The 17231-nt window shown below is 37.8% G+C and overlaps 2 protein-coding genes across 2 annotated transcripts in view; both read right to left on the bottom strand.

Annotated features, from left to right (window-relative positions):
• Positions 1–17231, bottom strand: part of LOC139136967 (uncharacterized) — a 412563-nt gene that overhangs the window by 290942 nt on the left and 104390 nt on the right. The gene's annotated exons all lie outside the window — the stretch shown is intronic.
• Positions 7938–17171, bottom strand: LOC139136957 (YEATS domain-containing protein 4-like). The gene is given in 9 exon segments (XM_070704831.1): positions 7938–8319; positions 9115–9202; positions 10521–10593; positions 10595–10611; positions 11198–11251; positions 11253–11293; positions 11772–11838; positions 12552–12671; positions 16866–17171. Coding segments are annotated over 9 exon segments (705 nt in total). The 5' UTR covers positions 16932–17171; the 3' UTR covers positions 7938–8140.

Genomic DNA, 17231 nt, shown 5'->3' with positions numbered 1-17231 from the left:
TTCTGTGTATGTCAACTGGTGATTGGCGTCCATTATGACGGTGACAACATCATGACAGCCTAAATCTCGTATAGCGTCCCTACGCGACATCTCGTTCGGAACAAAGTGAACAATGAAGAATACCACGCTCATAGATTGGTTGAAAAAGTTGTCACTATGGCAGTTTGTGGTATGCTATTTCTAATTGGTCGAAAAGTTTCAGTCGTCAACAGCAACGCGTTTTTGTTGTCCGTTACTTGACGCGGCTTTTGATCAGTGTTTGTTTGTGTCCGGCGACGGCAACAGTTTGTTCTTCGGGTCTCTGTGTTTCTGATGAAATCATCTACTCCGGAGTTGAAAATGGTAGGTAAATACGTACTACATTTATAAAATTTAACCTTATCTAGATGTTTACAATATTAATGCATGTGGAGTTTGTAAATATTGTCGTGCTAGAGGGAGTTTTGTCCATCACTTTCGCCTTCACGTAAGTTGTCACGTTTATACGTTCTATGTGATCTAGTTCTGCGAAGGTTTCGAACTCGTAAATTTACGTATATATAAAAGTGATCTAAGCCTAAACGATATGTTTTCGCTTACAAGGGCTAATGCAGAGTATGCTTCGATGAAATATTTCCGGTTTTGTTAAAAATTAAGATGTGATTCAAACCTTTTGAAATAGTGGCCTGTCCATGTCATGACTCAACGGATCAGCGCCTCGCCGGGTCGGCCACGACATATATGGCAAATTACACGAAATAGCCGAGTCGAAGGGTGACCTCAAACAAGTCTGCGAACTTTTTTACAAGTTTATTATAACGTTTCATTGGGTTGTTGAATCTCGGAATATATCCAACTGCATGGCATTATTGTAAGTATGTACGTGCATACATACTACTACACAGCCACGCAGAGCTAACACTACGTAGTTTTCCCACTGTTGCGTAAAACCTAATGATGAATTGAATCCATCCATTGACGTCGTTGACGGTTGAGGACTTCCAGATTTTTTTATCGATACGCAATGCCGTCTTTGCAAGTACTACGCATGTGTACAAAGGAAATGTTTACTAAAGTCGACGAGATAAAAAAGGCACTCGTTGCTGTTCCTTTCGTCGTTCGGTATATGAGGTGCTGCGACTGCTTTTAGTGCGACAAATATTCTTTCTCTCCTCAAACTGAAAATATTTCCTCTGTCTGTTGAGCACCTCAAGGTTCTACAAGCTTTGTAAAGGGGGCACTGGGGTCGTCCCATCCCGTCTGCGGGATTATCGTAAAACATTGCATCTTCATAGAAACCATTGGCGATGAATGTCGAGCAAATGAGAAGCAAATTCAGCATGTTCATAGTTAACCGGTTCTGTAGCTTTTTGATCACTGCAAGACTTAACCAAATAAATCTTGGTTGCACCGCTTACTATATATTAAGTTGCTTCTGCGGCGGTCATCTCAGTATCGGTCATTTTAAATTTTGAATGTACAGAAGCTTATTGGTTGGATATGTTGTGCATAGCACAGACCCATGTATGGGTCCCATACGTCCAGCTGCAACTTGAATGACCCCCTACCGTCCAAAGAAGACTGCCCCACACATTGATTGGATCTATTAATTGTACCGATGCAGTATTATTAGGTTGTGTGTTTACTGTTTGTTGAAGAACCTAGTGACATTTTGTTGAGATCACACTGAGAAGGGAAAAAATGGCAAACAGGTTTAAAAATGATGTGAGCATTGACCATAAACTAAACACCTTTTGGTCTGACATTGCAGAAACATTATATTACAGGATAAAATTTCACTCTCTGGAATTCATTTATTGATCTGTATATCATTTCTCTCTCTCTCTCTCTCTCTCTCTCTCTCTCTCTCTCTCTCTCCTACAGCCACTAACTATTTACAAAACACAAATTGAAACTAGATACACCGCCTTCATTTTATTTTCAGAAAATTTTGAGTCTTTTACCACAAAATTCCACTTTAGGGTCTTTTGAAATTACAATCTTAAAACATTTTGTCCTGCACTATGCCTCTCAAAATGTAAACATTAATCTGCATACATTTGCATAAATGAATACTTCTTTTTCACACAACTTACAAGCTGAAATGTGAACCCAGCCAATATTTTAATCTTGGGTTAACAAATTATTTAACATTGAATGAATATTTGTAAAACAGTGATTCTGAACAAAATATACTGTGTTGGATGCAGCACCCCCTTGAAAAACTGAGTGCCTGAATATCTGTCCCCAAGGCGCTTTCTTCCATTTAAAGAAAACAACCAACTTTCCATTGTCTAAAATTCTAAGTTTAAACTGTTAAATGTATAACTTCTCAATGTATAAACGTTGCTTCACGGTTTAGCATTTGATTTCTACATATTGTTGTTTCAACCTCACATATTCCATTCATGTTACCTGAGTTTTGTATGATTAATTATCCATTGCTCATAGCCAAGAATTTAATTGAGCATGAAAAGAAATGCTGTGTCTGGATATTTCTGATGAACTGAGAATTTATAAGGTCAAAGTCGCATTAGTACAGATGGATACAATTAATTTTGAATAGGTGATTGGATTTTTTCTTCAGAATTTCAATCAATTTAAAAACAATTTTATCAAAAGACCCTAAAGTGACTACTGAAAGAATGAACACTGTTTTGTTTCAAAGAGACTGAATAATGCTATACCTTAATCTGTTGCCGTTGCCACAGCAACACAGACAAACAAAGAAAAGATATACACACAACAAAACATACCTACAAAACGGCAAAGTAAAATTTGCACTCCCCTGAACCCACCCACAGGGATACAACAATCCATTCACCAATCATACATCCAGACATCCACACAGGTGTGTCAACCTACACAGGCCTAGGGGGTCCACTACCCTCAGGAGTCTTCACAAATATCAAGGCATGCAGAAATGGTAAGTGTTTGCTTGGTAATTTCATGACAAAATACTCCAACTTTCCACCATATCATACTCCAAATGTACCGGTATGTTGCAGTTTTCTGATAGTGGTTCCTAAGTGCATTTGGAAAGGATAAGCCGCATCATGAGATAGCAGATTTCACATGATCAAAATTTGCAAGTTCAGGTTTTTGTTTGGCAAAGTACCCTAAGTTTTAAAGGTATCTGTAGTGATCATGATTCAATTGATTAGTTTGACCTAGACTTATACACAGAAACTAAGATCTTTGTGGTCTTTTGGATTTGTTTCAGTGAATTTTATTTTTCACCTAGTTTAGCAGAGAGTATTTTGCCAATTACAGGATCATGGAGTTGACCCATGTCACAACCCCATGTATCACATGATACACTGTTGTTGTTTCTGCAAGTCTTGAAATCGCTGGTGAAGACTGAAAGGTAGATTTGTTCCTATAGTTGTTAAAGTGAGGATACACACCCCTGATGAAGATCATAAAATCTACAATTCATAAATTTCAATAGTTGTTTATAATGTTTTAGTATTTGAATTAATTTATCAGTTATGCAAATGTGGGCAAACAGCAATATGTAAAAAAAAAACACTCATTTGGTAATGATTGTGGTTATACACTGTGGAAGTAGTATTATGGGCAATCCTACAAATATAGTATACGCTTGTAGTTTTTGCTATCTGGGATGCACAGATGGTCTGCTAACTGGTTTACTTCAAATTTTAGATATTGGACATCGCTTGTCTATGTATCCTCACTTTAATACCAAGGCAGTTACAATGTTTTAGATTGGTACAAGCAAAAGTAATCCGGTGAAAGAGCCCAAGTTTAATTACTTTCAAAGTATCTCCATTTCAGTTTGATGAAATCATTGCTTGTAATTAGAAAGTTTGAATGGAAAGGAAGCTGAAAGTTAGTCCACTTTCCTATTAGAGGATCTACGAATGCAAAAACAAAAGCACATATTAGCCTTAACAAATGTACATAATGTTGAGTCTTTTAAAAATGTTTGGTTCTCAAAATATCAGCTTGCTCAAAGTATGCCGATTTTACTGATTTATTTGTTTATACACTTGCCAAAAAAACATTGTAATCTGTCAGTAGTAAAATTTATCTATTTCACACACATCCACTACTACTTACATTCACTGTGCACTGTGAATCAGGTGATGTTTATCCTGTCTACCGATTGGTCGATGGTAAAGATTGTTTCATTCAGGGTGCACTTCAAAAACATTATAACGACTTGATTCAGAAATCTCTAGGATTTCATATTGATATAAGAATTTTTTTAATTGTATGATTTTAAGATAAGAAATTCTTTACAGTTTATCCGATGCCGAAACGTCTAAATGAGTACAAGTCAATTTGAAAAAGCTTGTATAGCACCTCAGTTGTTTTAAATTTGCATATGTCCATATGTGGTAAAAATGTATCTGCCGGCCATGTATACATAATTTAACCTCCCAATCACTACACAATTTCGCCGATGTAATTATTCACTACCTCTGCATTTACGGTAGTTAGCCCTCAAAAACGAGACTTAAACTTTTGCCAAAAATTTCCTCAAGCAAAATTTCTACCATTCTCTTTCAAATCGAGAATAAAATCTGGAGTCACCAAGCAAAGTTTGGTACCAGAACAAATTATCTAACATTTACCGATGTTTAAAATTTAAATGGCTGCCATCACTTATTAACTCTATAGGGAAAATAAAATGTCTGATTTTCACAAAACTATGCCCTTGAAAATGTATTTTACTCCTTAAAAGCTTCAAAATGATCCCAAGCAAGTGGTAGCCAAAAGAATATTGTACAAAATGAGAGTTCAAATATCTGTCCCCGAGGCATACCGGTATTCTACCTTAATCAAGAGTAACAGAATTCTTTGTAAGCAAAGTAATGAAGGTGTAAACAAAAACAAAGAAAGTCATGGTCCAGAGGACATGCTCCCTAACAATACCAGTGTGCCAGTTCATATTGGTGTTGAAAGATTATGACAATGCTAGAGGTTTATGAATCAAGTTGTAACACTATACACTTGCATGCTAATCACTATGTTTGTATTGCATTTTAGATTGGTAAATTAAAACTAACTTTAAGGCCAAAAAACAAAAACAAATATCTATGAGACTATGGTATAATCAAAGATAGAACATAATTTACTGATTCAATATTAAGATGGCTGCCATATTGTTGAAAATATTTTTCACACATCAAACTTGTTTTGCAGGTATCTTTGGCTTGACAATTTAAAAAAGTTCAGTCTCTGTGCACAAACTTCAACACCATAAGAAAACAACAAGAAAACAACGTAGAAAACTCAAAGTTGACAGCTAAAGGCCCAAACCTTTTCAGCATTAGAGTCACAAAAGGGGACATCAAAACACGGCTCTTAATTCCTAAAACTATAGACCCTTGAGGGTCTATGCTAAAACCAATGGTTTCTCTTTCACTAACACCATATAAAAGCATTCATTTTGGTTAGTTAACCCAGTAGTACCTTGCAATCTTCACCATCACTGAAGACTTCTGAAGTACAAGTACCCTGGGCCCTCAGAAAACCATATCGTCCAATGCTCCTGGTTCCTCTTCATTGCAATGGGATTATGTTGGAAATATTATTGAAAAGCATGAGGACAAGCTCTGATGTTAGCACAATAGATATGTGGTGTTGTTGGAGATCCTGGACCGACTGAGGAGTTGCACTATGCAGTCCCTGTCAGACCAATGGTGTGCGTCAATGGGATGGAAGTACGTTGAAGGTAATCAGGGTGGTGTGAATGGACTCCCTGATGTTGCAGAAGGCAGCTGACCCATGACCCAGTGGTAGATTCTGAAGCGTAGTGACTTGATTAGTGATGACTCCTGGTGACAGACGCCCTGTTGACACGATTGGTATGAAAACAAGAGAGCTGATACTGCGATGTTCAGAAAATATTGCTACAAGAAACTTTTTACTGGAACAGTTGACGACGAAATGTGAGAGAAAAGGGAAGAAAATATTGGTATCAAAATGATGGTGCAATTTCATATTTTTATGGGTGTGGTGGTAAAGACCTACCCCAACGGTGGGTCATGTGCTGGTAACCTCTGACCCCAAACTGCAACTGGAGCCAATTGTTACATCTGATTCTGTGATGCCGTAGATCTGTTCTGTTCTTGGCAGTGATTGGTCAAGTTTCGTTTCAGGGTAAGGTGGTAAAGACCTACCCCAACGGTGGGTCAAGTGCTGGTAACCTCTGACCCCAAAATGAAGGAAAAGTCACAATGTGATGATATCAGAATTGGATATTATTGCTGCAATTTTTTTTTGTCAATGAGTGAAGAAGTTTGGTTTCAGGGTAAGGTGGTAAAGACCTACCCCTTCGGTGGGTCAAGTGCTGGTAACCTCTGACCCCATATGGCCAACATCAGTGGCCGGGACTGCATCAGATGGAGTATTTTGATACATCAAATTTCAGATGACCTCTGACCCTGCCACCTACATCATCGGAATTTATTGGATGGAATGCGGACCACAATACATAGTTGATTTCAGAATTATTTTGTAATTTGAATGTGTTATTTCATTTTTCAAGTTTCGATTTCTTTAGGAACATTTAAGAGTATTGACATTCTTGTACAATATTTTACTGTGAATCAAAATACATTTTGTCTTGGGTGAGTAAACACCCTATTGCTGGACAGAGCATTGGTAAAATCCTACCTCCCTGCCTTCAATTCACTGTTTGGCATCAAGGAAGGGTTGGGTAGCCCGCTCGCAGCACAACTTGGAAACAGGAAAATATATCATCACCTCTAGATACCACAATAATCGATTCATTTTCCTGTAATTATTGAAGCTGTTAGTCAATTTTGTTCACTATTGGCAATAAATTTCTTTACATATTGGACAAAGTAAGACTTGCTTTTTTATGCCACCATCATTGTCATCTTGCTAGGATTACAACCCATGGGATATCTGCCATGATGGTATCCTGCTATTACATAAAGTTTCACCTTTTGAGCACTGTAATTTTCTCCCGCCAAAATTTTAGTGCAAAATGTTACCAATTTTTATGAATTTTTCTGTAATTTTTTGATAATTTTGGACCAAATGGACATCACATTTAATTGGTTACACTTTCTTCTCAAAATTTCGGCAAAAATCTGAGAAAAATTGACTGGGGTTTATTTTATAAAGGGGACAAAAATAGATTTTGGAGCTCAAAGGGTTAATATGGCAGCATTATTGCAATTAGTAGAATTCCACATGACCTGAGAAAAGAATTTTCACACATGAACCATACACATTCACAGATAAATAGATGGATTGGCCACTTTTACATATATGCACTATTATTCCTACATGAATATTTTGCAGTCTCTGTGATACAATGCACCTAGGCACTCTTCATAGAGAAAGGCAAACACTCCAAATTCCAATATCAGAATATTCATAATTCTTTATTTTTTATAAAATAAGGTAATATATTTCAGTGGAAAAGGCAGTCATCAAATAAAAGGTGAAACTTTATTGGACTTCTTAAAATTAAGTTTTGTTTTGCCTGTGGCTGGCAGTTATATGGTTCGATTGCATTCCCTCACGCTACCCCTATCCTCCACCCACTCTCTTCACCCTATCCTAACATCGTTCACTCTAACCTTTCCAAACATCCTTTGCTAAACCAAATCCCCTTAAAGGTATACAGTCACCTGTAATCTAAATATGCGCATATATGGTCAAAGAGTCGTTCCTTGGTATTTAAAATGCCAATGTGAGGGCGCTTTTTTAAAAGTGGCCACCCGCTTAAAATCTGTGATTGGTTAGATTTTGTCTTTCTATGGTAATTGTGGCAAAATTGGAACAGGTGACAGTATACCTTTAACCTAACCATACCCCTCTACCCTATCCCATCATCCCTTACCCTATCCCCATCCCTTTCTCTACCCCTTCCCTTATCCCATCTTTCCTCACCCTGCTCCGCCCCCATTTATCCTACCCCAACCCCTTCAACCTATGATGGTCATTGTCAACCGAGACCATAGAAACTGATATAACAAGATGGGAAGAATCTCTTCTAACAACATTTTGTGTCATTTCCAATCACCATGGAATGAGATTGATATGCAGACAGTACCAGAAAAATGCTGTCTTGAAGTCCTGTCATTTTTTCAGTATCTCAGATTTTTTGAAGGATTGACTTTCTGTCCATTTCAGAATCCTAATGACGGTGTTGTTATGTCACCATTTCATCCTTTTCGTGTTCCTGGTCCTCAAGTCGTTTGATTTCCTCTTTGAATTTCTGGATGGCCTCTTTACTCTGTTTGAGTCTCTCGTTGAGTTCGGCAATTTCAAAGCGGATCTTTTTCTTGGCCGACTGGATGGAAACCAGGGTTTTGCGTTCTTGTTCTTCAACTGTCAAAGAGAAAGTGTACATAGGTGATAAAAACAACAGGTTACCAGATGATGTGTATTTCTTGTTTCCAAAGATCACCAAGGTTTACCCCTTTCTCTATTTTCATATTCATCAGAACCTCTTGAACAAACCTTTTGCCTTTTTTCGCAGCCAGTAGAATTTGAAATTCTGCTGAGTGAAACAAAATGGACAGATGCACTCTAGCTGCTTACAGACAGCTAAGGTGAAGTTTACACAACTGATTATGACAAATTATGAAAAATCATCATATGGCTAAATTCCATTCTCTATGTAACATCTGTTAATTTTACCATTAGATGAATTTCTTATCTTCAATTTATTTGAATCACAATTATTTTCTGCAATTTATTTGAATCACAATTATTTATCAATTGTGCATTGTTACTTTACTGGTGAAACAAGAAATATACAGCAGCCAGTATTGACTTTTTAATGTATCACAGAGCAAAATTCAAAGTATATGACTCATTACATCCAGATATTCACATTGCAACAAAATCATTACTACATCTGATCTGTCATGCAATTAGATCTTTTGGGCAGTGAAGAGTCAATACTCTCTTCTACCCGGTATTTGAACTTTAAGATGTTTTCCTAAATTTTGTTTTACCTCCAATGAAACTTTTCATGCAGTCTGATGTGTTCTACCATATAAACATCTTGGGTGTGGTTGCAGTGTCTGACATCGTTGGACAATCATAAGACGAGATTTCAACAACAAATGAAGTAAAAGGAAAGGGGCACTGATCAAATGACTAAAATTTTCCACTTACAGTCTGTTTCGTGTTTGTGCGGTCCCAGCGTCAGCTGTCTTGTGTTTGTCAGAAGTTGCTGCATCATCTGTGTTGGGTCTTGAAATATCTGACATAGAACACAGAACAAGACAACGCACAATTGTAGAAATGAGACAGAAAAAAATGTCCACAAAAAGTAAGAGTATTTGTGATTATGATACAACTTTTGCAGATCTCTACTTTGGCTCTACCTTCCTTGATAGTGAGCAAATCTTACTGACATCCACAGATCAAAGCTTCTTTGGTTGCAGATTTAGTAAACTAAACTCCATTGCAGCTGTAATGATGACTCATTGCAGTACTGTATCATAAGACTTGAGAGGAACCAATCAGACCATTTGATTTGCCCATCCTCTGCACCGCTTGCATTTACTTGATACTGCTAGAACTCACTATAGTGGATACTTTGTGTATTTGGGGTGAAAGTGAGAATTTGGTGTAAGCCCTGATAGTTGTTCTGACAAATACAATGCTGTTCACAATGACGTGGAACACTCATGAATCATAAAGCACTTCAACCAAGCAAATTAATTTACCCTATGATTCTCTCCCGATAAACAATTTGCCGATCAACAGGAAAATATTCTACAGAGTAACGCTATTTTATCATCAAGGCATACCTACAGTATATAACCTAAAAATATCAACATCCACACTTGACTCTATTAAGGGACAACGTGCCTAGGGGTGAGATGTTTGGACCCTCAAACTATTACAATACTGTTCTAGACTGCCACTTGTTGTGGCTCATTTTGAAGCTCTTGGAATCAATAAAATTTTGACCATCTTGTTTTTGTGAAAATCAGAATATGATGTTTTTCCCTTAACAGTATACACAGGGATGGCAGCCATGTTGAATTTCAAATATTGGTAAATTAAAGCTAATTTGTACTTCTGAAACCAAAATTTGCATGGTGACCCCTGATTTTTATTCTTGATTTTTTGAAAGAGAACAGATGAAAATTTCCTTTAGGAAAGTTTAAGCAAAATTTAAGCCATTCACTTTCAAGGCGCGTACTACCTTAACGTTAAATCACATTTCATGAAAGTGAAAATACGAGCAAAGGTTTTATGCTTATAAACCCTAACTCCCTTTTTAACCCTTTGAGCGCCAAAGTCAGTTTTTGTCACCTTTATAGAATATACCCAAGTCAAATTTTTTCAGATTTTTGCCAAAATTTTGGGAAAGAACTGTAGCAAATGAAATGTGATGTCCACTTGGTCAAAAATTATCGAAAAAATTACAAAAAAATTCCTAAAAATTGGTAAAATGTTGCACTAAAATTTTGGCGGGAAAATTGCAGCTCTCAAAGAGTTAACAAACAGCAAAATACAGCAGTGGAGAAACTCTTAGAAGCTTTTTCAAGAAATGAAATCACACTTACCAATTCATCATACTGTTCTGATACTACATTTTTCTTTCCAAGCATAAGATTTGTCTCTGATTGAAGAGTTTCAGAGATGATACACTGTAACCTGGGAATGATATCAGAGAAAGCAAAATACACAAGAATGATTATGCCGATCAACTCACAAGGAAACATGCAGACAGTGTTCTCCGTAGCTTGGAAAAACACGAGAATTGGACAATTTACATAACGATGTAAATTAGAAAATAATGCAAATTAAGTTTACTTTGCATATTCTTTTGTCGTGAAAATTGATCTTTAGTTTGGTAATTACATATATAAATATAACGTTTGATAACAGAGGGGAAGCCCACCCCTTAACCCCCCTTTGGAGAACCCTGACTGGTAAAGCAAGATATATCTGTACACAATTCTTGCATAAACTTTGGAGCTCATGATATTCTTCTGATTACTGAAAAATGTAAGCTCTCTTTGGTATATACATATACCTAGTGTGAGCTAATGACAATGATATTAAAACATGTCACAAATGAAGCACTAAAGTAGCTAAATAAATTGGCACACATTAAGTTTTGTATACATCAATTCAGACTGTTCAGAATGGGCAAAGAATATGAAAGTGGCTTTAGGTAAGTAAAGAATGATCATAAAATGGATTGACAATAAAGGACCCCTGATTGTAATAAACTCACCGGCCTCTCATTTGGATCATTGAAGAAGATTTTAATGACCACTTCAAAATCACACCCAGCCCGTTTCTGTAACCTCATAGGGTGGTTTTGTGAGCACTGCAAAGAAACATAAAATTTCATCAATAAATGCTCAGTAGGGAAACACAAAGAAGAGATGTCCGTACCATTGTGTAACATGTTGAAATTCTTCATTGAAGGCTGTATGTGACAAATGGCAACTTTTGAGAAAACCAACTTTGGTGTTGCCTTCTAACCTCCAAAATCACTAACTACAACTGCCAATGAGTGATTTTGCCTTGCTCAATGATTACAAAAGATACATATCTCACTGCGACAGACATATTAGATATAAACTTGAGCAAGACTGAATGATGATAAAACTTACTGAGGAATAAGGTAGACTTGGAAACCACGACACGAGATTTTTTTACTGAAAGCTTTCATAATTTCCATATCTCTAAATGATGTTCAATTTGAAAAGTTTAAGGGATGAAAGGGCAAGGCAGCCAGTTTGTTTCAGATGAAAACATAGAAGTAGTTTTGTCTGTGATCAAATATACCAGTGTTTTCTTACCTCTTAGAGGGTTTGTGTAGCTTTCATGAAGTTTAAATTGAATCTTTTTCACATACACTGACATGTCCTGTGAAGAAAAATGAGTGCATTTATGAAAATCCCATTCCAAAACTAAGAGGCTTTCCAAACCACAAAGAAGTGCATGACAAAACAAGAAGAGGAAAGAAATATTCATTTTACAAGGGTTCCCCTTTGTATATCAATGCAATCAGATTTAAGGACAGCCGAAATGTTACCGGGGTTCCCAAATCATTTACCAAAATTACAGAACCTTTGCAAAAAAAAATACTCCTCCAGGCACTACCTCCTACTCTTGTATAAATGTAAGCCCCTTCACTACTTTCAATACATGTACAGCCTGTATTGGCAGGTTGAACACGCGGCAATTTGACATGTTTCCAGGGAGACACTGCACTGCACAAACATAAAATACTGTGAATTATATGTAAATCTCATGATGCACCTCATGGAGCTTTAACAGCCACTTTTGTTCAAGTCAAACATCCCTGAACATTATTCCCTCAGAATACAGTGTTTTTGCTAAGGTTGGGGAATATTGGTAAATGATTTGGGAAACTCCGGGGAACTCTGGTAACATTTCTGCTGTCCCTAAATCTGATTGCATTGATATACCAAGGAGAACCCCGGTATGACTGGGAACTCCGGTAACATTTACAGGGGTACCAGCCTTAACAAAAACACTGGAATACTTCAACATCTCATTTGAAAATGCAAGACAAGGTACAGTACAGCAACAACAATGCTGTACTTGCATGTTACCTCGTTTCTAAAAGGTTTCAAGTAAACAGTCCACTGATGAGTGTGTCCATCTTCTTCTCTCTTCTTACCAAAATACCTTGCGATGTTACCGAACACAATCGGTTTAATTATGGAGATACCCTGAAAAAGTGAACAAAACCACTGTAATGGCATAGATTGACAGTACACAGTCTGTGGGTGGAGGAACTCTGGACAGTAAAAGCTTCCATTAGTTATTTCTGATAAGACAAGAACAACTGAACCATAGGGAACAGATGAAAGGACTCTGGGGTGGGGGAGGAGATTTTTTTGTGCAACGGTTTACCTTATTTTATTTTATTAATTTTGACTGTGGTATTTCAAATAAAGATTTCGACTCCACACCGTCTGACTGCTTTATATATTACCGACAAGTCCTTATCTCCTCTCCAACTTGTGTATACACCACTATAATTGCTCCGAAAACATTGCCAACTTGCTAATCCGCTGTCCGTATCAGCGGATTAATTGATTGAGTCAACACCACAGCCGTCACACACGTAGTAAAATAAGGAAAGGGTTGAAGATCACAGACACAGTGTCACAAAAAAACCCGCAAATCTGAGCAGATATAGAAGTCAATTGAAATTTAACGACTATCAAAAGCATCGCTATACCGATGAACTGTTACATGCCAAAGTACGCCGTCTAAAATGGTCATCTTGAGCCAGAAAACCAACCTACATTTTTGAGTCGGTCATGGTCCGATGTCGTCCGTAAGAGCGGAAGTCGGAAGTAGAACCTTTTGACCTCAAACCTGTTTATTTCCAATCCAGAAGTAAACATATTTCCCATGATGCGTTTGATGTTATATAATGTCAAAGTTAGTACATCATGCTCAAAATGAGCAAAGTTTTATAAGATCACGCTACACGACTGGTTTTAATCAATCCTACAAAATCAAAACAAGGATTTATTTGTATCCTTTTTGTCACAAAATGTTGCTAACGATGAGTTCGAGAATATAACCAAAACTTCTGTAAATCCTGCACGGAAAGAGCTGAAGGGCGAGGTATCACGTTTCCTGCCTCTGCATCTACACAAACCTCCTTGGTTATCGAGGTGGTAGCTTCAACAGCCACAGACAAGGAGACTTTTTCTCCTTGTAGCGAGGCTCAGACAGCATCAACCGAACCGAACACCGCTGCAGGCAGCTCAATATAGATTGATGTCATCGTGTATGCCAGTATTATACACTATCCATATTCAGATATTATTCGATGCCACCATCGTCACCGTACATCTATAGCGTCTATCGTAAACGTAGCACACCGTCATCGACTGTGACTGACTCGTTTGCCCGGTCTCCCCGCTAATACATCAGCGACAATCCGTACCAATGAAGTTATCACCTACAGGTACTCCAAAAGAACCTCCACAATGTGCACATGTAGGCCTATCAACAAAACATCTTGAATATCAAGGAACACGATTACTAATATTAACCCCAGTTGTTACCAGGACTACAAATTTGCTGACATTTTCTTGCCCGTTCTCGTTTTAAAATGTTAGTGTGTTTTTCACTTCCGCGTCCATGTGTAGCGTAAGTTATAGTATTTTCCCCAAAGACGGACAGCCCTCGCTTCAGTTTCCGAGAACTAGATGGATAAAATCATTAACTTTTTATTCAGTTTTGCCGGTACTGCGAGCACGCCTTTTCAACAAAAACGATTTCATGTTATTCGCCACCTTGTCTGTGTATTCTGTCTGTAAAAACGTTTAGCTGCTACGTTTAGGTTGTTGCGCGGCACAATAGAGGGTCCACGCTGACTTTTATATATTTTCGCTGTATTGTTATGCACTTTCCACCATTATCATTCCTCAAACACGCAACTCAACGACGACAGCACATAATCTGAATGAACTGAAAGGATGGACTTAGCTTTTTAAAGTTCTAGGGTATAGGAAAATGTAGTCAGGAACTTAACCTATGTCATCAAAATTTGTAACGTTGCTGTTCTCCTTCAGGCCGGCGCCGTCCAGATCATGTATTTTAATTTTTTCTGAGCTGTCTCTCCACATGGCTGTTGTTAGTGACTTTTTAACTTTTCTACATTTTCTCTCCTGACCGGTCGGACGGTAGCCTAGTTGATTTCATCACAGATAAAGGGCTTCAATTTCTCTCAACGAGAATAGTTTAAGCGTCCACGGTAGTAGATTTCAGGTTTCCGATTTTTTCCCAATATTTTCTCTCCACAACCGATCGCACCAGGTCGTGGCTGTAAAGTGTTGAATTTTCACAACATTTTTCTCAACGACCGGTCATGAGGTTGTGGCTTTCAAGCTTTGACTTTTTTCCCCCAGTAATTTTTTTCAACGACCGGTCGTGGCTATAAAGAGTTTAATTTAGCCCGAAATTTTCTCAATGATCGGTCATGAGGTTATGGCTTTCAGGGTTTTTTTTCCCGGTAATTTTTCTCAATGACCGATCGTGAGGTCGTGGCTGTAAGTGTTAAGTGTGGAATTTTTGCCAACATTTGTCTATACGACCGGTCGCGAGGTTGTTGCTTTCAGTAATTTCTCTCAATGGCCGGTCACTAGGGAGCTCCTTACCGTTTATTTATGAACAATAAGTTATGTAACTTCCTATTTATTTACGAATTCATGAATATTTTAAGCGTCCACTAGTTTTACGGACGACATCGTGACACTGTGTCTGTGATTTTCAACCCTTTCCTTATTTTAATGCGTGTGGGACGGCTGTGGTGTTGACTCAATCACTTAATCCGCTGATACCGACAGCGGATTAGCAAGTTGGCAATGTTTTCGGAGCAATTACAGTGGTGTATACACAAGTTGGAGAGGAGATAAGGACTTGTCGGTAATATATAAAGCTGTCAGACGGTGTGGAGTTGAAATCTTTATTTGAAATATTACAGTCAAAATTAATAAAATTACTTGTAGCAATAAAGAAAACAGTCAGACGGTGTGGAGTTGAACTCTTTATTTGAAATATCACAGTCAAAATTAATAAAATCAAATAAGGTAAACCATTGCACAAAAACCCTCCCTCCCCACCCCAGGGGACTGATTTCTTTCCCCTATGACTGAACATCTCGTTCACAACTCAAGACATTGACTGTGAAGAAACTAGTGGTGGAATTAAGAAGGGTATGGACTTTCTTTGAAATTCTATGCAGAGATGGTGAGGCAGTACATTGTAGCTACAGGCACACAGTGACCCTGTTCGAGATAGTGTTATAGCACAGGCCCTAAAAATTCTTACGGCCTATGATCATAGAAATGTTTGATATCTAATAGTTATATGTATACATGTAAGAAATCAATCATATGCATTGCTCTCTAGCCCCTGTGACAATACTGAGTAACAACGTACATGTACTGCACTGCTGTTGAAATTGTGTTGCATTGTGTTTATCTTGTCATTTTAAATTGCGGCATGACAGAAGAAGTGAGACTATCTATAATTGAAGCAATACAATTGATATCAAAAACGAAAGAAACCTCTATCAGGCCACACCTGCGGAAAATCATATTTGAAGGTACACTGTAATTTAACACAATAACATCACAGTGATGATGGAAGAACTATGATGGTGTACATAAATGCAACGAGAAAGTATCTTTTCTAATAATTGCAATGTTATCTACTATTTCATCTTTGCAGAACCATGGACGTAAAAGAAAGATGAACTCGCTTCATAATATGGCAACCTTTTATATTTTTTTATGATTCTACATGTATTTCATTCTAATGTCAACAAGCCTCTTTTATCTTGAATCTGCCAAATTGAGAATGAAAAATCAAGAATGCCATATTGATATTGGTGATTAAGATTGTGATCAAGACTGATCAACATTGTGAATTGTTTGATTTTGCTTCAAGGCTATATACTGGCTGTGCAAGATCACTGAATTAATTACGCCGCCATCAGAGTTGTTCTCCATGAAATGTGTTACGTACACATGTATGACTTTCGATAGGATTTGAACAATGTTCGGCACCCAGTAGCGAAGACACCACAGTCAAAACCGCTAGGCAAAATTCCCACCCTTAAAAAGAGCGGTTCAATAACCCGGGGCCCTATAATACGGGGCCCTGTTTCTTTGAAACGATTTGGAATCACATCAGCGCCGGAGTCGTTCAATGTTAACGTAAACAAATCACGGGGCAACAAAACCATCGACCCCTCGGACTCATCGCATAGTTTTTCTTTGCCGATCCAATCTTAGGCAGAAAAAGGTAAACACGTTGAGGATCTTCTAGACCTTCCATCTTCAAAAGGTCTGTCTATTTTAAGGTCGAAGTGGCGAATATTAGTGTGGAAAACTTACCTTTACTCTGCCGCCTGAGTCTGGGCCGAATTCCGCCATTTTGTATTTCTGCATAAGGGCAGCCATGTTGACCTTTCCAAAGATCTTACCCCGAGTCTAATTGGTTACGAAAAAGTGGGCAACTTTTTCAGTTTGAGAAAAACAAGATGCTTCTTAAGTATGGTAGTATTTAACTTTACATAAGAGCTCTGATTTATGTTATGTTGTCTCGACGGAAGAAGCGAAATCTCGAAGAAAGGAGTTGTGTGCCGGCCGCACAACTTTAACGCGTCTTCGAGAAAATGCCATTGGCCAATCACAGTGGCCGTTCTTTCAGGTAGTAGTAGTGTGCTAAAAGATTCACGCGTGCGCGATTATCCTCGTACT

The sequence above is a fragment of the Ptychodera flava genome, chromosome 7, assembly GCF_041260155.1.
Source record: "Ptychodera flava strain L36383 chromosome 7, AS_Pfla_20210202, whole genome shotgun sequence".
Lineage (NCBI taxonomy): Eukaryota > Metazoa > Hemichordata > Enteropneusta > Ptychoderidae > Ptychodera > Ptychodera flava.
The sequence above is the reverse complement of the archived record's forward strand: the minus strand, read 5'-3'. Positions and strand labels throughout refer to the sequence as shown.